The sequence below is a fragment of the Rhinatrema bivittatum genome, chromosome 9 (genome assembly GCF_901001135.1).
Source record: "Rhinatrema bivittatum chromosome 9, aRhiBiv1.1, whole genome shotgun sequence".
NCBI lineage: Eukaryota > Metazoa > Chordata > Amphibia > Gymnophiona > Rhinatrematidae > Rhinatrema > Rhinatrema bivittatum.
In genome coordinates this window covers 48,996,376-49,018,653 of record NC_042623.1, presented here as the reverse complement: position 1 = coordinate 49,018,653, position 22,278 = coordinate 48,996,376, and the positions used below count along the sequence as shown (strand labels likewise).

Sequence of the window (22,278 nt, the reverse complement as noted above, 5' to 3'; positions counted from 1 at the left end):
TCCCATATTTCTGAAAATCCCACTGTTGCACGTCAGGGTTTGACTGTTTTACATGCAAACGGTGAATACATTTCACCTCATTCCTCTAGTGATGAAGATTTAGAGCAGGCTGCTCCTTCATTGTTCATTAATGATGTGATCACCCAAGCCACCAGTTTTGAAATTGCACCCTCTTTTCTTCCTAAAACAAAGCATGCCATCGCTTCAGTTTTGCCTGGTGACATACTACCAAATGCAGCTACTTCTGTTAATAGATATATTTCATCCAATGTTCTTTACAAAAGCGATGTTCCCTTTCTTTTATCGAGTTCCACTACTGAGGAAATTTTTGTGCCTGTGCCTACAGATGTGTCTGAGAGTAGTAGTGAGGCTGTTCATGATGCTCTTCCTTTACCAAATATGTATGTTTCTGTTGCAGCTGTTTCTCCAAGCAGTGAGGGCACTAGTATGTCGCCAATTCCTTCCAAAGCAATCTCTGGTGCATCAGCCAGTGTGAATTCTAATGCACATTTGTTACATTCCATAGTTGTTAATGATTTCTCTGTAATAAGTGGTGCCACCTCCACATCACATACAGAATCAAAGGAAAATTCTGTAGCTGTACTTAACACGCAGGTATACACCAGAAAAGATGAGAATACCCTAAGCTTAAATACACATGTTGAGAAATCAGAAGAACGAGAGACACTAACAACTACTGCTTCAAACAGTCAGTTATCCTCAGAAATGGGCAGAAGTAACCATGCAACTGCACCACCATTAACCTCAAGTGTCTCACCTAAGAAGCACGTCAATCCAACTGTTCTGGAAAACCATATTCAGACTGTTAGTGTCCCATGGCCAAACAGATCTGAAGCCAGTTCCTGGGCTGTTTTCTCGAGTGATGAAGAGAGTGGGTCTGGTCAAGGCACCTCAGATAACCTTAATGATAATGAAACATCAACAGATTTCAATTTTTCTGACATTAATGAAAGAGACTCTGAGGTTGCCATTGCAGCAGGTAAAGCAGAATTAACTCCTGGATCAGCACGGTCTTCATCAGCGTCTGTCACTAGTGGTCACTCATCAATATTCAACGTATCCGAGGCAGGTTAGTTATGGATCAGTTTAAGGGTATGAGTATGTTTCTGTTACTTATCAATTAAAAACCCAATTTGCAAGTTTAAGAGATACTGTGTAAGATAATACAAAAGAAAGTATGATCTAATTCATTAGAGTGAAAATGCAATAGAGCTGTGGAAATAATGTAGCAGAGTTCCAAAACAGAGTTAAATCAGCTTTAGAACTCCTTATAGCTGATGCATCGTGTATGACTCAAACCTACAGTTCCTACTGTGTGCTGTGAAACTTAGAATGTGAAAAAATATGCCTATTCCAGTTTTTATTTTGGTTTTTGGCATGTCAAAGCATTGTCTTCCTCAGTGGTTCTCAATCACAGCCCTCCGGACACACCCAACCAGTGGAACTTTCAGGATATTCCCAGTGAGTATGCATGCACTGCCTCCACTGTATGCAAATCTTCCTCAAGCATATTCATTGTGGATAGTTAGATTGGCAGGGTATGTCCTGAGAACTGGACTGAGAAGCATTGGTCTAAATGATTTCAAGAGTTACATAAGTGTTGGTTTATTTTGCATTATTTCTAGTAGTACTTATTTGCTTCCTATTATTGATCATCTCTCTACATGACCTTGACACCATGCAACATCTTTTAACATGCTTTTGGTTTATTCTACTTTAGCTTGCTTAGAGTTTGTTTTTAAGGTCCTTTTTTTCTTGGCAACATTTGAGTTGCCCGTACATATACGCTAAGGGCTTGTATGTAAAAGCTTTGCAGCATGCAAAAATCTAAATTCTGCATTTCAAAAGCTTTTTGTTTTGTTTATCTTTCATTGCAAGAGGTTTGAACAAAAAGAGAAACTAACAAGTTTAATTTGCATGTATTGTACGGCATTGGAGGAGGTGGTTTTTAAGAACAAATCTGTCTTCGAGCAGATTTATATTTTCTTAGCTAAGGCTTCCCATAGAGGGCAGCCGTAGCTAAGAAAATGTATTTGGAAGCTTGAAGGCTGATACATAATAGTTAACAAAGAGTCTAATACAGTAAAGGGGATTTTTTTTATTCCCATATTGGGCCTGATTTACTAAAGCTTTTCCCTTATTCCCTATTTATTTATTTATTTATTTAAATACTTTTCTATACCGAAGATATTTATGGGGAGAAAAAAAGCATAGTGAACCAGGTCCTTTGCATCTATGGGAAAACTGCTTAGTATAAGGCCCAAAGCATACCTACACTCAAAATGGTTCAGTACGATATCCTATAGAACACCAGTTAACCAAATAGCTAGAATGCTGCAAAGGGCAAGATAGAAGGAAAACCATTTTGTATACATTTGGTTGCTTAAAATACATCTGAGATATTTATGCTCGTTGTAGTGAAGATGATAAAGGGAAATGTGAAATTTCGTTGAACAAACTGTGAGCTAATTCATTTTACCTACGTTTATTGTGAGTTGCTTATGGTTTTTGGCAAATAACTTGTTTTATTTGTTAATAATGTTGAACAACAACATCTTGACAGGATGGCAAAATGAATAAATGCATAACATACTGCTTGACTAATTACCATAATAGCATCAAATTACAATTCAGCATCCCAACATTTGCCTCATTAGAAAGCCTTCCTAATTATCATTGGCGTACAAAAAATGATTTTGTGGTTGCTGTTTTTTTTTTCCTACCAGGAAGATCTATTCCAGTGGAAAAAAAAATTTGTTCATATTTCCATTTGCATTCTAATTAAGAGAGAAGATATTATGATTTCTGAAACTGTCTGATACATTTGTGCTATGGAAGGGCAGCTCTCGGCCTGGAGTGAAACCATCTACTATAACTCTGCACTGAAACTGCATTTGCTAATTAAAAGATTTGAACTCTGTCTCCCTAAGATACAGAATCAGTGCTGATTAATTGAAATATTTTGAGTCTGTTACCATCTTATTTAGCTGACCAGATTGTCAGTCTTTATTGACATACTGTTTTGTGCTACTGGCAGTGTTATAGATTATGCAGCAACGTAATGTACTCGCCAGTCTAAAACTAACCAAGTATACCAATTTCTAATTTTTAATGCATGGAGAAGAGGTAAAACAAAAGTACATTTCAAGAGGCAGTTTCTTGGTTTAAAACAAATGATTTATATTGTGCAATGTGTGTTGAAAGTTGGCCGTATTCTGCCTTATTATATGTACACAAATGGAGTAGGTGTTTTGTTTAAATAAGCAGCAACTACTATTTCCAGGGGATCGTTTTTTGTTACTTTATTCAACAGGAAGTTGAATCCTTCCACATTGGCTAAGTTTGTAATGTTGTCATGTCCTCATGAGGATCAGGTGGCAGAGTGTTAAGTACCCCCCTTCCTCCCTGCCATGTTGTACAGGGTTCTGAGTCTCAGTTCTTGGCACCAACCTTACACGTAACCTTTAGAGAAAAAGAGGCCAAGAGCGAAAGGCGCTTCATTCTTTCCGTGAAGAGTAACTTTGAGTATCTGCTGCGCCAGCATAGTTAGTGTTATGGAAAGTATATTGTGCTCGGACATTAGCTTCTGATTTCAGAGCTGCTCATCAAATCAAGTGTAGTTTAGGATTTATTGCCACATTGATTTACTGCTCTAGTGGATACTCCCAAATACCCTGAAACTCTATTTAGAAGGGGTTGGTGGAGGCTGCAGTTTCTGCTGCCTCCTGCTATGGGCCGTCAGCTTGGTCTGAATCTTGGCTGGGATCCAGTATCCATGAGTCTTTGTTTGCAATGACCCAGGAATATATTTTTATTTTCTTCTATTTTATATTTCCTTCTAACTCACTTAAAAGAATTATTGCAGTGACTGTTTCTCGCTTGGGGCCATGCAGCTGGGGTTGCCTTCCCGAAAGCTGCAATCACGGGCCCTGAATCCGCTACTAGGTGTCGCTGTTGCATGACAATTGGGATTCCTCCTCCCCGGGAGCTCCGGATGCTTCCTCCACTGCAACCCCAGGCCGGGGGAGCAAAAGACCCTACCCAAGAACTGAACCCTGTATTTTTAGCTGCTCTGCATGGCGGTGCACTGGGCCATCTCAAAATGATTATTTATAAGTGAAGAATATGGTCAGGTGCTAAGCTCATTTAATGTTTTTCAGTATTTATACTTTCTTGTAGATGATATTGCATCAGAGGCCTAACAGAATTGCCATTTGTATTCATAATATAAAGTAGATCATGTTTTGTACTTTTTATTTAAACTTGATCTTAAGGAAAGTATAAAATGTACTTCCACTTTTCTAGTGCCTAGTTAGTTATTCCTTTTTTGCTTTGAATGGGCTTTCAATGTGTATATAAATCACCCAGGCGATCAGTGCCATGTTGAATAGTGGGTAGGGGATACATGTTTTAGGCATCATGAGCCTTTAATATAGATGTAGCTGTGCATGCCTTCCATATGTGCACACATACTCCTGCTTTCAGCCCAGCAGCAGCCCTCCCGCTGAATGAAGGTGATGTATCAGAGTTCCCTTGAAAGCCCAGGTCAAGGTGATGCAGGTATGGCGAGGGTCTCCCTGTGTATTCCTCCTGAGTAGTGCATTCAGGTCTCCTAAACATGCGGCAGAGAAGCTGAAATGGAGAATTGAACTTAAGTCATCTACATGTCAACATATAGCTCCGCTGCTGGACCATCAGACTGGCCTTTCATCCATTCATTTTTTTCATGCAGTTTGCATTCTTCACCTGATGCTCTGCAGGTACTGGAAGCACAGTTAAGTATTACCTAGTGATCATTTTCAAACCAAATTGCTGATAGCCACTTTGGGATCAAGTTAGATTCTCCTTTGTATTTTTATCCACCAACTCAGCAGTGCAGAACGAACAGATAACTATAAATATTAATAGAATAAACATGGATTGTAATTTGGTTTGGCAGTATATTAAGGACAGCAGTGGGCCAAAGACTGTACTAACTTTGCTTATTAACTCAAGAATGATTTATAATATTAATCATGCAAGTAATTTGCCAAACTAACCCTAATGACCTTGCAAAAATCTCTTGTAAACCAAATATAGTCATGTAAACTTGTGTCAAATAGATTTGCATTTTTATTTTTATTAGAATGGATACATGCTGGCATGCTCATAGAATTTCATACATTTTGTTCAATGAAGCTGTAAGATTGTACATTTTTATTAGGAAATTAGTTCAGCATCTTAGTCTCAAAAGATTTTCCCAAAAGAGATAAAAGAAGACTCTCTGAGACGTTACATATTTTACCAGATAGAAAGAAATTCAAATGTGAGCTAAAAACATGGCTACTCAAAAACGCATAAGAACTAACCTAAAAACAGCAGAATAAACTGAAATCACTAAGACATTAAGGATAAATGATTATAATCGACTCAGGAAGAATAAACAAAATGAGAGTATACAAGGCTCTCAAAACCCTCTGACTAAGATGTGAAAACTATCATGTTTTAATTTTCCATACTCTTTATCTTAAACTTATTAATAAGCACTAGATATTCCAATTTGATAACTATTAATGTATGTCCATAAACACCACCCCTGTAACAAATCATTGTTTTGTTTGTAGAATGATAACTATGAATGTCACTTTGTAAACCGTTGTGATCTATACATGGAATGACGGTATATAAAATGTCTAAATAAATAAATAAATGACAAGTTATTTTTAACCGTAGGTTAATAGCTAGCCTGACAGCAACATTTATTTTTCTCTTTTGGCCAGTAAGAGCTTTTCCTAAGAGCTTCCAGTTCTGTTGGAAGTAGTCTGTACTGGGAATATGTCACCATGAACCTTCATTCACACACCTTTTCCCCTTCCCCTAGGTCAGGATTCAAAGACTACAACCCTGTAATCCCGTGTGACCACTAGATGTCGCCGTTGGGGTGATCCCTGAAACTCCACCCTCACCCCCCAGGGGAGTTGTTAATGTAGCCTGCTTAGGGGCCCCATTCCTGGCTGGCTCACAGAGCAGAAGATAGACTAATTGTATCCAGATCTGCATGGCAGCCACCAGACCAAACCTTATCAGTACTTTTTAACCAATTTGCAGTATTAAAGTAAGAAAGGTGATGAAGTAGATTCCATCCATTTTCTGTCAAAGTTAGAAATTCAGCCTAGGATGTACTGTATCTGATTGTCCAAATAAGAACTGTACTAGTCAGCTCATTTGAAGTTACTGTTTGTGCAACTAGAGAACACCCTTCACCTAGAGGAATAATAATAAACTGAAATTCTAGGCAAGAATTGACACTTTTCCTTCTCTGTTCAAAGTGAAAATGTATAGCTGTTTCACTAAACAGATGCATTCCTTATTTCATACAAAAAATGTTTGTATAATTCAGTGCATAGTATATCTAGTTCATGTTTAGCAAATGTATTGTAATGATATTCTAATTAGTAAATATTTGAAACTCAATTATTTAACAACATGTGTGCTGATGGGATTCTCTACTGCATATCCCTTAACATTTGGCTTTACTTCCTTTCTTTAAACTGGTTTGCAAATGAATATATATATTTTCTGCAGTATACAGTAAACATTAGAAAGGTAAGTCGTGCCCCTAAGTGTCATTACTAAAGCTCAGTTATGTAGCGTGTTTGGTTAAAGTTGAATACAGATGATTTCCGTTTTCTCTGACTACAGAGGCAAGTAATAGTAGCCATGAGTCTCGTATTGGTCTAGCAGAAGGTCTGGAATCAGAGAAGAAGACATTTATACCACTCGTGGTCGTGTCTGCCTTGACCTTTATCTGTCTAGTGGTCCTAGTTGGTATTCTCATCTATTGGAGGTAAGTGATCATTTGTGGTTGTACAAGCACCAGACTTTGGGCCAGATGTACTAACTGTTTTCTTCCCTTTTGTGTTTATGGGGAAAATGCCTAGTACGTTAGGTTCAAATTGTCTTGATTAGAAGCTAAGCTGTGATTGGCATTGCTGAGCTGCAGAGCAAATGTGGACTTGTGAACTAGAGGTGAATCATAACACTGTAGCAAGTCATAGTGTGACTATCAATCAGATTTTCAGGAAAAAAAATTAAAAAACCAAAAACAGATAAGCTAGTGCAGCTTTAATATCTCTACCAGTGATTAAGTGGTACTACTCAAATATCTCAAATGTGTAGCAAGTCACCTGTAGGTCACTGGTGTGTAAGTTTGAGAACAATGTGCATTTCATTCAAGAACACATCAAGGCTAATATTCAAATGCTATTTAGCCGGATAAATAGGACGGATCCTGCTGAGTGGTGGCCACTGAATATTCGGCTATGTTAAGTAGTTGCCACTTAGCCAGATGAGTCCTTATCCGGCTATATACTGTAGTTGGTTGTATAGTCAATGGCTAGGCAACAGGTGTAACTGGGCGGCACTACTTATCTAGCTAACTTAGCTTTCCAAAGCTAACAACTATGCAAAGCTAGGTACGTGTGTTGTATGCAGAAGTCATTAACAAAAAAAAAATAGAAAAGTGTCCACGAAACCACTTCACTTGTTTCTTAGAGTATTGTGATTAAGTTCATCAATCCTGGTGTAATCTTCTGTCTACTCCATTTCTTGCTATCAGATCCACTAAGTTACGATAACCTCACTGTACATACTGATTGGGTCTAGTACTTCTGGATTATTCTCCATTAGGTGTGTGTGTGGGGGGGGGGGGGGGTCTTTATAATAATGAAAGAGACAAGTCATTAGAATTTTGTTTTGTCTGTATCCCTAGCAATTTCATCACACTGTTTATCCACTAAAGGACCTATAGTAGGGGTGTCCAACTCCAGTCCTCAAGAGCCACAAACAGACCTGGTTTTCAGGATATATACAATGATTATGCATGAGATAGATTTGTGTACAATGGAGGAAGTGCATGCAAAACATCTCATACATATTCATTAAGGATCTCCTGAAAACCAGGTCTATTTGTGGCTCTTGAGCACAGGAGTTGGCTGCCGTTGTCTTATTGTATACCCATGCTGTAGTTACACGATGTTAGTTTCCATATTAGGAGCTACTGCCCAGGAAAGAGATCTAGGCGTCATCATGGATAATACTTTGAAATCGTCGGCTGAGTGTGCTGTGGCAGTCAAAAAAGTGAACAATGTTAGGAATTATTAGGAAGGGAATGGTGAATAAAACGTAGGATGTCATAATGCCTCTGTATCGCACTTTGAATATTGTGTACAATTCTGGTTGCCGCATCTCAAGAAAGATATAGTTGTGATGGAGAAGGTACAGAGAAGGGCAACCAAAATGATAAAGGGGATGGAACTGCTCCCCTATGAGGAAAGACTAAAGAGGTTAGGGCTGTTCAGCTTGGAGAAGAGACGGCTGATGGGGGGGATACAATAGAGGTCTTTAAATCATGAGAGGTCTAGAACAGGTAAATATGAATTAGTTATTTACTCTTTCAGATAATAGAAGGACTAGGGGGCACTCCATGAAGTTAGCATGTAGCACGTTTAAAACTAATTGAAGAAAATTCTTTTTCATTCAACGCACAATTAAACTCTGGAATTTGTTGCCAGGGGATGTGGTTAGTGCAGTTAGTGTAGCAGGGTTTAATAAAGGTTTGGATAGGTTCTTGGAGGAGAAGTCCATTACCTGCTAAAAATCAAGTTGACTTAGAAAATAGCCACTGCTATTACTAGCATCAGTAGCGTGGGATAGACTTAGTTTTTGGGTACTTGCCAGGTACTTGTAGCCTAGATTGGCCACTGTTGGAAACAGGATGCTGGGCTTGATGGACCCTTGGTCTGACCCATTATGGCGCTTTCTTATATTCTTATGTTCTTACCTCCTCATCCTTTACAGTAATATATTTAAATACTTTGTGGAGGTACCTTTCGCATATTTTAGTATTAGTTCTTTGTTAATTTGAGCCAGACTGATATCATATTGTGGATTACTGTTCCCCTACATTTTCTGTGATCTGTAGATCGCCTACAATCCTCTGTTTATCAAGATCACATCTTGCCAGATTCTTAAGGCCTGGATTGGCCACTGTTGGAAACAGGATGCTGGACTTGATGGACCCTTAGTCTGACCCAGTATGGCAACTTCTTATGTTCTTAGCAATTAAAACATACAAAATCCCCAGCATCTGCTGACACAAAGGCTACATTATTGGCTGTCATGGGAGATTGGGGCCGAAGAGGGAGGGAAAAGGAAGCAGCAGGGGCAGATTGGGGCCTGGGAAGGAGGATGCAGTCACAGCAGCAGATCAGGGCATTGGAGGGATGGATGAAAACGTGGTAACCGCTGTGACAGCAGCTCAGGGCCTGGGAGGCAGGGGCATCATTAGATACAATGCCCCGAATCAGGCAATATGAGCCAGTCAGCACTGCAGGGACGGTAGAGATCCTCCTCCTTTCTGCACCCCATGGAACAATTTGCCAATGATTTGCCAATTTCAGCAGAGGAGGAGGAGGATCTGTGGCCTATTCCCTCCCTCCCTTCTCTGCTTCCCAGGAAATCCTGGTGCCTCCCGTAGATGGTAGGCAGGTCCTGGTCCATTTCATCCTGCTCTGTTAGCTCCAGATAGCAATCTTCCTTCCGTCATCAGGCGACCTTCTCCTCTCTTCTTGCTGCCTTGAACGGTCAATCCTCTGCTTCATTCCTCCCTCCCTCCATTATCACTGGAGGGAGGGAGGGTCAGCCAACAATCCATTTGCCACTCCCCATCCCCTAAAGAGCTGCTACATTTACCGCACAAGGGCCAGCCAGCAGTCCTGCCTCCCTCTCCTCAAGTGTCCCTGCTGGCACCACAGGAGAAGGGAGGGCTGGCCCTCCTCCTTCCCCAGGAGAGCCACATGCAGTGGGAAAAAGAGAGCTGGCCACTGATCTCTGTCTCTCTCTTCCCTCCCTGAACAGCTATCATCATTGCCGGGAGAGGGGACATGGAGAGATGGGGATAGGATTTTGGAGGGGGACTGAGGGATGAGTCCAAGAGTGACCAGGGGACCGAAGAGAGTAGGGATGTGAATTGTTTATCTGATGATTGAAAATATTTTTAAAGATGGCCCGCACCATTTTTAAAGATGGCGCTGGCTGTCCATTGCTCCTACCATGTGACAGGGGCCGGCCAATGGCATGGATACCCTGTCACATGCAAAGGGCCATCGGCGCCATTTTGTTTACTGGCAGCCAACGGCCCAAGCGCGGGAGAATGCTCCCGGGACCTCCACTGGGACCACCAGGTACTTAAAGATTTATGGGGGGGTTGGGGGGGTCCGGAGGGTGGGGGGATACTAACGAACTAATGTTAACGGGTCGGCTGTATTTTTGGGTTATTGGCTCGGCGCAGCCGATTAAAAAAAAAACCAAAAATAAAACGATTGGACCACAGGAAAAATAATTTCATGATGGTCCACGAATCCGATACCGGAACCTATTCTGGTTCCAATTCACATCTCTAGAAGAGAGTACTAGAGGAAGATGTAGAAGTGGCAATACCCAGGAGAAAAGGAGAATAAGGAGCATAAGGCTTAATGGTTAAGGGTAGTAACCGCCACATCAAGCAAGTTACCCCGATGCTTGGTTACCCAGACTGCACAGATCATTGCCTTGTTGGATGTTGTCTGAATGTAAAACCTGTTTTCCACATTTCCCCCTACCATTGAAGCAAAGAACAGTGCTGTATATGTATTCAAAGTGATGTATCAGGCTTAATTGGTTTAGGGTAGTAACCGCCATAGTAAGCAAGCTACCCCCACGCTTCTTTGTTTACCCAGATTGTGAAGTTCAGTCTTTGATAGTTGTTATCTGAATGCAAATCCTCTTTTCCACATTTCCCCTTGCCGTTGAAGCAGAGAGCAATGTTGGCGTTGCGAAGGCTTATGAGTAAGGGTAGTAATCATCAGGTAGAAGCCTCCACTCCAGTACTCCACCCTCATGGCTCTTCTCTTCATTCCCATCCTCTAGCCTTTATGGATTCACAGTGTTTATCCCAGGAAGATTATGTTTAATAGTCCGAGGGTGGAAACTAGAGAAGTGTAACAATGTATTTTTCTCGGACGGTTTTCGAAATAAAGTAGTATTGAGTTTTTGACCTTCTTTGTAAATGTATATATCTAGGAAGGATATACTCTGCCGGTCATATTCACATGAAAATTGTAGATTCTTATCTTGTACATTCAACCAAAATATAAACTACAATAAATGTGCTTCAGTAGATGGCCATAAAAGAAATATGACATCAGTGTATCATCTCTATGTAATAACTTTGTCAATATGTTCAGAGTGGTATAAAAAATTCTCTTCAAAATGATCCACTTACAGATTGGCAATACTAAGAGCCATGGTAGAGCCCATTGAAGTGCAGTGAGATTGTAGATAAAATTGATTAGATACTGAAAAATAATTTTGACATAATGCCAGTTCAGCCAGACAGACAACGAAACTTGACGGGATGCAATGTGGATATGGGCAACTCTCAACTGTATCTGCTACAATTTTCAAAGCTTCTGATTGTGGAATATTAATGTAGAGTGATTTTATGTCAAGAATTACTAGCAGAATCGGAGAAACAGGTAAAGTAATGCTCCCCAGGATGTTGAGCATATGTTTCATATCTTTTATAAAAGAGCGAGACTTCAGTACCTCATTTTTAAAAAGGTATCAACAAATTGTGATAAAGGTTCTAAGATGGATCCTATAGCAGCACAATCGGTCTTTCTGGGGGCTTCTCCAAACTTTTACGTATTTTTGGTAATGTATACAAAAGTGGAATAATTGGATCCTTTTGAATTAAAAACTGTTTTTCTTTTTTAGTAAGGAAACCTTCTTTTGCAGCAGATTCCAACTCCTGTATGATGGTTTTGTGGAGCCAAGGAGTGGGGTTAATATCTAATTTTGTGTAATATGTAGAATCAGACAGCTGTGAATATATTTCTTCTAAGTACCATATGCGTTTTGAACCACAATTGCTCCGCCTTTGTCAGCCGGTTTAAAAACCAAGTTTGTATTTTGTTGTAACTGGGGCAGAGCATAAATTACTGCTCTGCTCAAATTGTAATGAACCTGAGGGGCATTAGATTCTGCTTGTTCAATTTCTCGTAGAACCAAATCCATGTATGTTTTTATGTGAGTGTCGACTGGCCCCGGGAGTATCCATTGGGATTTTTGCTGGATCAATGAGATGTCTTGAGTGAAAGATGGGAAATAGGGAACAGTTATTTACTCTTTCACATAATACTAGGACTAGGGGACAATTCATGAAACTAACAGGTTGTACATTTAAAACAAATTGAGTAAAACAATGTACAATCAAACTGTGAAATTTGTTGCCAGAGGATGTGGTTAAGGCATCTAGCAGAGCAAGGTTTAAAATAGCTTTGGACAAGTTCCAGGAGAAAAAGTCCATGAACCATTATTAGCCAGAGTAGGCTTGGGAAAGCCACTGCTTGTCTATGGGAGTGAGCAACAAGGAATAGATCTAGTTTTTGGCATCTACCACGTACTTGTGATCTGGATTGGATGCTGTCTGAGCTAGTATGCTAAGCTCTGTGGACCTTTTGTCTGACTCAGCATGTCATTTCTTTTGATTTATATTATCCCACTCCTGTATATAGTACTTCTCTTTTCTAACTGTAACCCTCTCCCAGGAAATGTGTCCAATTCCAAAGGGACATAAAAGAATGTATTAACCATGGCTAGCTCCTCAGCCCCACATTATTTTCTCAAGGGGTGGGTCCCTTCTGAGGGGTGAAGGAAAACTTTCTTGGCCCAGGCAGGATTGCACGGTATCCCATAGTTGTGTGTTGCCCTTGCTCTGTGGGACAGGTTCGCTTACAAACCAGGCCGCACTCTCTGGATGGGTGATCAAATTAAAGATTACTTGGATTGAATTCAAAATAATCATGAGGTGCAACAAATGAAATATCCAGTTGCATCCAGAGTCCTTAGATATACATGAGCGAGGAAACTGATCTCTAACTCTGTGGATGTGTTCCTCCAGGCAGGGGATTGAAACCGGTTTATCCTCCATGACCAGGAATGATACATGTCCCAGGTGGGACTGTGATGGATACCCTTCCCAGTACCCGAGGTCCACAAAGAATCCCGTACTCCAACCTGGTGGTGTCCTGTGGTGGAAACTCCGTTGGGGGGGGGGTCTCCAGATGTCCTTCTCCTCTTCAAAAGAACAGATGCAGCCTTCCAGGAGGACAGGCCAGCCACTGAAAGCAGTCCTTCCAGCTTCCAGCTCAGGGCAAGGAAGGGTGGCAGAAAACAGCTTCCTTCCCTCTTGGTGGTTAAAAAACGGAATCTCTGACCAAGGCACTTCTCTCCTCTCCAAGCAGTCACTGCGGCCTCCTCTTGCACTGGGTGAAGAGGCACACGGCTCCCTGCCAGAAGGCTCAGGTCAAAACAGCAAAACCACAAAAATCCTGCTGCTTCTCTCTCTTCCCTCCAGTCCCCAGAAGGGGACCTAGCAGAGCAGTCTCTCTCCCTCTCTGTGCCAAGCTGGAGGCCTAATTTGCAGAGCGCATTGAAACTCCTTCTCCCTTGAAATCAAAGCCTAACTAAAGCGAACATCCATCCCCCTTGTGGACTAGGAAATCATCACTGGCAAGCAAGCCTCTGAGGGAGGGCCTATGCTGTCTCCGCCTTATCTGATATAAATCCTAAGGGCTGGGAGCTAGGGCCAATTAGTGGCTGACTAGTGGCTCTGCCAGTTCCTCTTAAATTCTGCCAAACTGCTCAGATTTGATCTCGCACTCCAGCAATCAATATAAACATTTGCAGAAGCTGCTGCAAACCTTGAACTGGGTTGAGTCCAGATGGGCACTGGTAAAACCTGAAGCAAACTTTCTACAAGCCATGTGCATAGAAACAAAATGTCATTCTGTCAGATCTGTGACTTTCCTATCATTTTGTTTACAACACGTGTACTTTACTAGCAGGATGAACCAAAATGCTTTAACGCATGCTAAAACAAAACATGAGCCTAACAAAATTTTGTCCGGTTTTTTTTCCCTTGTCATTTCGGATGGCAGATGGCATAAAATGACAGCACATCTTTATATTTTGCTCTCCTTCAAGAAATGTCCCGATTCAGACCCAAGATTTGTCCTATTCCCCCATTACAAATGAAGTAGCCTGATGTTTGGTCATTGCCATGTTTAACTATGGTTTCGGATTTTCAGTTCAGATTACATAATTGCTGCTGTAGTCAGAGGTGTAAATTAAATAATAATTTTTATATTGTTGATTGATAGGACTTCCAGCTGTGAGTTTAAAACAGTCATCACTCTTTCATTTTAATTGAGTGATAATTAGCAAGAGACATAGTTATCAACACTTAGCACATAGTCAGGGAAGTGTTCACCTCATCTACAGAACAGATGGAGCACCTATGAGGAGTCTTGTTATAGATAGAAAGTAATATGCTTTGAATGTTACTTCCAGATGTTTTGGGTTGCAATTTTCTTGAGGTTATAACTCTGTTTGTGAAAAGATACAAAATCCAGTAAGGGTAACAGACTGAGTCTCCTTAAAAGTTTTGCAGTGCGTTAATTCAAAGAAGTTTATGAAAAGTTCCAATGGTAGAGTAAAATTGGCATAAAAGAGAAAAACACAACAGACATTTCCATTCATTTAACACTTTTCCTGCCAGCTCTGTGCATGTCATAGGTGAAGGGAAGTGGCCACACTTACTTAGCCAGACATTGTGTGTATGTGTGTGGTTCATTGTGTGTGACTTAATGTGATATTTTCTGCCAACTGAAGTAGCAGCTACACTTCATGGCTCAGTGTTGCTTTTCCACAGCTGGGTCTCGTGGTTATGCCCAAGGTAATATTCTTGCATTGAGATTCACCAGCAGGTCCTTGAAGGCTTTATATGCATAACTGTAAACAAGACTAACCAGGTCTACAGCACTGTATCTAGAAACAGATGGCAAACTGAACATACAAATAGGACTTTAATTATAATACTGAGAGTCTGTTTAATTCTAAAAAAAAAAAAAAAAAGACAAAAAGAACTTCATAATTTGTGTCCAAGTTGATTATAACAATTCTGAGCAATAATCAACAGATGAAGCCTGTTTTTATTTTTTATTTACCCCTTATGCCACCCCACCTCCATGCTAGATGGTCTTACCTGGATGGCACAGGAACCCCTCATCAGTCAGGGGTCACATCCTCCAAGGAGTGCCCTCAGCCCTGCTGGTTGGCTAGTAGGAGCCGTCACTGTATTTTCTCGCTCCCCATACTTGAACAAGCTGTATGGCTTTTCTGTATGGCTTTTCAGGCAAGCCTTCCCGAACTCCACCTAACAAGATCAATCAATAATTCCTATGCTAAGTAGCTGTATGTAGTGGACTCCATATTTATTTTGCTCTCTTGTATATATAGAGGACTCCTTATTTACATTGTACACTTGTATATAATTATCCTCCTCTATCTCTTTTATTTCTTACAATCCCAGTTCATTAGCCCTTGTTAATTGTAACTGCTTCTCTTCTCCACGTTTATTTATGTTTTTGGTGATATTTTTGCACCCCTGTTTTCTGTAAACCGACATGATGAGAACGAGTTCTTGGATGCCGGTATAAAAAAACCTTAAATAAATAAAAATAAAAATAAACAAGCCATCTGGCTCAGCTGGCCACCTTGGATTGGGGAACTGAACCAGGATTTCTATGCCACAGGGTAGAGCCAAGGAGCCTGAATAATAAAGCATCTTTTTATTATGATGTTGGCAGATGCCCAGGGTTTTCTGCATTATTTTTTAACATGGCAGGAATCAATCGCGAGGGACTGGAGGGTTATTGATCCTTGGGACTACTTAATCTGGCAGGCTGCCACTGAGCCCCAAAAAGATAGAGAAAAGGTGAAGGGGGGGAGGAGGAAGATAGCAATGGCTGGGTGAGATGAGGGGGAGTTGACGTTCTAGTGAGTAAAGGGGATGGGGAGGTAAGGGTTGAGAAAAGAGGGAAAGGAAACAGGATGATATTTTAGAGGGAAAGGAACATCAGTTTTCTATTGGGTTGGATCAAAGGGAAGACTAAGTACTTCTCCACCAGCAGGTCTATCCAAGCAAGATTAGAGTCACCTGCATGTCTGAATTTTTTTTTTTTAAATATGGCCTGTGCAAATAATGACTTTGGGGTGTCTGGCTGTTGGGCATGAAAATGGAAAGCTTTGAGGGGATTATCTGTGTTGGGTGCCTGGAGCAACTGGAAGTCCTTCCGAAACAGGCTACTCAGGGAGTTACACTGCGCAAGGTGATCAGTTTGTGTGGATAATATCTGGGGGTCCCCTTGAGCAGCGGAAAACATTAGTGCAAAGGGATGACACAGATGCAGTGATGAGGTGTAATTTAAGAATTTAATTTTTTTTGTATTTTCAATTGTATGGTTTTTTTGTAATTTTAAGAGATTTTTATTTTTGAACATATTTTTTGTACATCGTTTTGACTAAACTTTGTTTGTAAAGGCAGTATAAAAACATTTTTAAATTAACAAATAAATAGTGTGTTGAAGTGTTATATTGTTACAATGCTTTATTAATAAAGCTGCATCTTCTTTGCTTATTTTGAAGCCTGTGTACAAAGAGTGAGCTCAGATAAGAAGTGAATGCTAAAAATCTAGCACAGCTTTCTTAGTGTGTGCATTGAAAAACAGGTTTAGAGTAACCTAATAATACACATAGTGCTAATACGCTTTGGAAACTGTATTTTCTGCGGGAAGAACTTGTATTAATCTTTGGTTTTTCCTTTACTTCTTTGTAACAAGGAATCCTCTGTGCTTATCCCATACTCAGGGGCAGTTCTATCATAAGGCAGGGTGAGGCGGTGGCCACAGGTGGTGTGGCGGTGGCCACAGGTGGCAGAACTTTAGAGCGGCAAAAAGTGCCCCTGCAAAACACCTCTACAGCAGCTCACACTGCCTCCAAAGTCAAATATCAGATCAGACAGGGATAAATCAAGCCCCTGCCAATCTGCTCAGTGGGAGTCGCATTTATCCCAACATCTTCTCCTGCTGCTGCCCACCCCACAACTGGCGACCTAAGAGAGGAGGAGGGCGCTGTGGCTGACAGCAGACCCCATCCTACTGGTAGCTTGAAAAACAAAATAAGACCTAGGCCCTATGGGGGTGTGTGGGTGACTGCCCATGTGGGTGTGGGTATATGTATGCCTGTGTGTGTGCGTGGATGGGTGACTGCCTATCTGGGTACATAGGCAAATGCTTGTGTGTGTGTGTTGGAGGGGGATGAGAGCCTGTGTCTGTATGTGAGAGGCTATGTGGGTGTGGGAGACCGTGCGTGTGTGGGTGGGTGACTACCTAAGTGTGGATGACTACCTGGGTGGGTGAGATCCTGTGTATGTGTGAGTGAGAGGCTCGTTGGTGGTGGGTTTGAGAAGCTCTGTGTATGGGGATTGGTGGGTAGAAGCCAGTGTGTGTATATGGGTGGCTGGGTCAGAGCCTGAGTGTGTGTGTGTGTATGTATGTGTGTATGTCTTTGTGGATGGGTGGGTGAGATCATGTGTATGTGTCTGTGTATGTGTGAGAGGCTCTGTGGGGGTGGGGGGGAGAGGCTGTTTGCATGGTGGAGAGGGAGTTGAGTCTTTGTGTGCACGGGTGGGTAGGTAAGAGCCCGTCTGTGAGGATGTCTGTGTATGTGTGACTGCTAGTGTGTGTGTGTGGGGGGGGGGGGGGAGTGAAGGCCAGTGTGGATGGGTGGGTGAGAGCCAGTGAGTGGTGTGGAGGAGAACCAGTGTGTTAGGTGCATGTGTGTGAGGGAATGAGAGCCTTGTGAGTGTGTGAGAGAGAGAGAGAGGATATAGTTTTTACAGCTCCCCCCTACCCCAATCAACAACAATCTGAGTGGCTGTAAATTGAAACATCCCAGGTATGAAGATCGGGAGATTTTTAAAATCCTTATTAGCTTTATTATTGGATATGTCTGCTATTTTGAAATATATTTTGGGAAATTTTATAAACTTTTTAAGGTTTTAATTATTGGGTTTTCTACTCAGTTTTTAAATATTCTATTTATTAGTATGGGTTTACTTTTATGATTGCTGTATTACATTTCTTTTTTTGGTGTTTGTTGGTCTCTTATTTTGCCTTTGGTAAGGCTCTGTGTCCTGTATGTGTGATCAAGGTGAGGAACTTTGCAGTGTATAGTTTGGTAGGTCTATAGCATTCCATCTTGTTCTGTTTCAATAGGAGGTGTACTGGTCTTCTAAGGCCTGATGTAATATTTGCAGTACTGCTCTTTCCTGAGTGGGGGTGTTGCTGTTTCAGTTCTGGGAGTTAGTGTTTTGATATGGCAGATTTGTCTTTTGGGGTAAACTGATTGCTTGACAGGCTTTTATTGGCTATGTAAGTATTATCCAAAACTACTGTACATGAGTTATTGAGACAGTATAGGATCCATCTTTAAGAACATAAGAACATGCCATACTGGGTCAGACCAAGGGTCCATCAAGCCCAGCATCTTGTTTCCAACAGTGGCCAATCCAGGCCATAAGAACCTGGCAAGTACCCAAAAACTATGTCTATTCCATGTTACCGTTGCTAGTAATAGCAGTGGCTATTTTCTAAGTCAACTCAATTAATAGTAGGTAATGGACTTCTCCTCCAAGAACTTATCCAATCCTTTTTTAAGGATTGGATAAGTTATACTAACTGCACTAACCACATCCTCTGGCAACAAATTCCAGAGTTTAATTGTGTGTTGAGTGAAAAAGAATTTCTCCGATTAGTCTTAAATGTGCCACATGCTAAATTCATGGAGTGCCCCCTAGTCTTTCTATTATCTGAAAGAGTAAATAACCGATTCACATCTGCCTGTTCAAGACCTCTTATGATTTTAAACACTTCTATCATATCCCCCCTCAGCCGTTTCTTCTCCAAGCTGAAAGGTCCTAACCTCTTTAGTCTTTCCTCATAGGGGAGCTGTTCGATTCTCCTTATCATTTTGGTCGCCCTTCTCTGTACCTTCTCCATCGCAATTATATCTTTTTTGAGATGCGGCAACCAGAATTGTACACAGTATTCAAGGTGCGGTCTCACCATGGAGCGATAGAGGCATTATGACATTTTCCATTTTATTCACCATTCCCTTTCTAATAATTCCCAACATTCTGATTGCTTTTTTGACTGCCGCAGCATAGTGTTATCCACTATGACGCCTAGATCTCTTTCTTGGGTTGTAGCACCTAATATGGAACCTAACATTGTGTAACTATAGCATGGTTTATTTTTCCCTATATGCATCACCTTGCACTTATCCACATTAAGGCCTGGATTTATCAAAATGTGGTAAATATTGCATGTGATAGCAAAAGGGGCATGGTTTATGCAAATATTCATTTTATCACAATGGGCCGGATTTTAAAAGCCCTGTGCGCGTAAATCCGGCCGGATTTACACGCGCAGGGCACTCGCGCACCGGCGCGCCTATTTTGCATAGGCCACCGGCGCATGCACCGCCCTGGGACGCGCATAAGTCCCGGGGCTTCGTAAAAGGGGTGGGGGAGGGGGCATGTCCGGGGGCGTGTCCGGGGTCAGGGGCGGTTCGGGGCGGGACCGGGGGCATGGCGCCGGCCCGGAGGTGTGGTCGAGGCCTCCAGACCAATCCCTGGGTCTGGTGATGGTGCGCCAGCAGCCTGCTGGTGCGCGCAGATTTACGCGGTTTAGATAGGGCCAGGGGGGTGGGTTAGGTAGGGGAAGGGAGGGGAAGGTGCAGGGGGTGAAAAGAAAGTCCCCTCCGAGGCTGCTCCGATTTCGAAGCGGCCTTGGTGGGAACTAGTAACTCGAGGTGAGGGTTAGGTATCAGTGTATGGGGTTAGGGGCCCCTTTGACATTCAATGTTAGATGTACGAATAGAACAGTGGTCTCTTGTGAACATTTGATGACCTTCGGAGTGAGGAAATTCACTCCAAGATGAGATTTGTACAATGTCTCCTCATCTAGCTTGATGTTACCCAGGTAGAGAGTCCATCAAGCTAGGTTGAGAGAACATTGTACAAATCTCATCTTGGAGTGAGTTTCCTCACTCCGAGGGTCATCAAATGTTCACAAGAGAGCACTGTTCTGTTCGTACATTTAACATTGAATGTCAAAGGGGCCCCTAACCCCCTACACTGATACCTAACCCTCACCTCCATTTACTAGGTGGGCCTACCATAGGGATACAAATACCTCTCTAGGGAGATGACATTACAGGCAGTCTCTCTCTCTCTCTCTCTCTCTCCTTCAATTCATCTAAATAGGCTGCATTGCACCATACAATATGGTGCTATCACATGCATTAACAGGGCTTTTCGCATGCGCTAAGCCCTTAACACATGCAAAAAAGCCTTAGTGCATTTTGATAAATCACCCCCTAAGTTTCATATGCCATTTTGATGCCCAATTTTCCAGTCTCACAAGGTCTTCCTGCAATTTATCACAATCTGCTTGTGATTTAACTACTCTGAACAATTTTGTATTATCTGCAAATTTGATTACCAGATCATTTATAAATATATTGAAAAGTAAGGGTCCCAATACAGATCCCTGAGGCACTCCACTGCCCACTCCCTTTCACTGAGAAAATTGTCCATTTAATCCTACTCTGTTTCCTGTCTTTTAGCCAATTTGTAATCCACAAAAGGATATCGCCACCTATCCCATGACATTTTACTTTTCCTAGAAGCCTCTCATGAGAAACTTTGTCAAACGCCTTCTGAAAATCCAAGTACACTACATCTACCGGTTCACCTTTATCCACATGTTTATTAACTCCTTCAAAAAAGTGAAGCAGATTTGTGAGGCAAGACTTGCCTTGGGTAAAGCCATGCTGACTTTGTTCCATTAAACCATGTCTTTCTATATATTCTGTGATTTTTATGTTTAGAACACTTTCCACTATTTTTCCTGGCACTGAAGTCAGGCTAACTGGTCTGTAGTTTCCTGGATCGCCCCTGGAGCCCTTTTTAAATATTAGGGGTTACATTAGCTATCCTCCAGTCTTCAGGTGCAAAGGATGATTTTAATGATAGGTTACAAATTTTTTACTAATAGGTCTGACATTTCATTTTTTAGTTCCTTCAGAACCCTGGGGTGTATCCATCTGGTCCAGGTGATTTACTACTCTTCAGTTTGTCAATCAGGCCTACCACATCTTCTGGTTTCACCGTGATTTGGTTCAGTCCATCTGAATCATTACCCATGAAAACCTTCTTCAGTATGGGTACCTCCCCAACACCCTCTTCAGTAAACACCGAAGCAAAGAAATCAATTAATCTTTTCGCAATTGCCTTATCTTCTCTAAGTGCCCCTTTAACCCCTCGATCATCTAATGGTCCAACTGACTCCCTCACAGGCTTTCTGCTTTGGATATATTTTAGAAAGTTTTTACTGTAAGTTTTTGCTTCTAGGGCCAACTTCTTTTCAAATTCTCTCTTAGCCTGACTTATCAATGTCTTACATTTAACTTGCTAACGCTTATGCATTATCCTATTTTCTTCTGTTGGATCCTTCTTCCAGTTTTTGAATGAAGATCTTTTGGCTAAAATATTTTCTTTCACCTCCCCTTTTAACCATGCCGGTAATCATTTAACCTTCTTTCCACCTTTTTTAATGTGTGGAATACATCTGGACTGTGCTTCTAGGATGGTATTTTTTTTAACAATGACTACGCCTCTTGTACACTTTTTACCTTTGTAGTTGCTCCTTTCAGTTTTTTTCCTAACAATTTTTCCCATTTTATCAAAGTTTCCCTTTTGAAAGTTTAGCACGAGAGCCGTGGATTTGCTTACTGTCCCCCTTCCAGTCATTAATTCAAATTTGATCATATTATTTTATGTATTTAAAATAATTTATATACCGCAAATTAAACAGGATCTGTCTGGCTAAGCGGTTTACAAAAATAAACATACATACATGTATAGCAGTGAATGATGACATAGACTTAGGGGCAGATTTTTAAAGGGGTACGCGCGTAAGATCCACGCATAACCCCCGAAAAGCTGCCCCTTCCATCCCCCAAGTCTATGTCATCATTCACTGCTATACATTCTAATTCTTATTTCTTAGACTTCTGGCATTAGCATACAAACATTTCAAGGTTTGTTTTTTGTTTGTATTTTCATTCTGCTTTTTAATTGATAGGGAGAAGTTAGAATTTTTTAGCTCAGGTGAGTTTTTAGTTACAGACACTTGGACTACTTTTCTTATTGTTGGAACCTCACTGTCGGGATGCCCTAATTCTAATGCATCATTAGTATCCTTTGAA

At 41.2% G+C, this 22,278-nt stretch overlaps 1 protein-coding gene across 3 annotated transcripts in view; it reads left to right on the top strand.

The window, feature by feature from the left end:
- PTPRZ1 (protein tyrosine phosphatase receptor type Z1) overlaps positions 1-22,278 on the top strand; it is a 352,752-nt gene that overhangs the window by 222,071 nt on the left and 108,403 nt on the right. For 2 of the 3 annotated variants that reach the window (XM_029615443.1, XM_029615444.1), the window contains one exon: positions 6,703-6,847. In XM_029615443.1, coding sequence (XP_029471303.1) covers positions 6,703-6,847 — 145 coding nt within the window. Of the gene's footprint in view, positions 1-418; positions 1,091-6,702; positions 6,848-22,278 lie in introns of all 3 variants that reach the window. The other variant, XM_029615442.1, reaches the window with a different exon arrangement.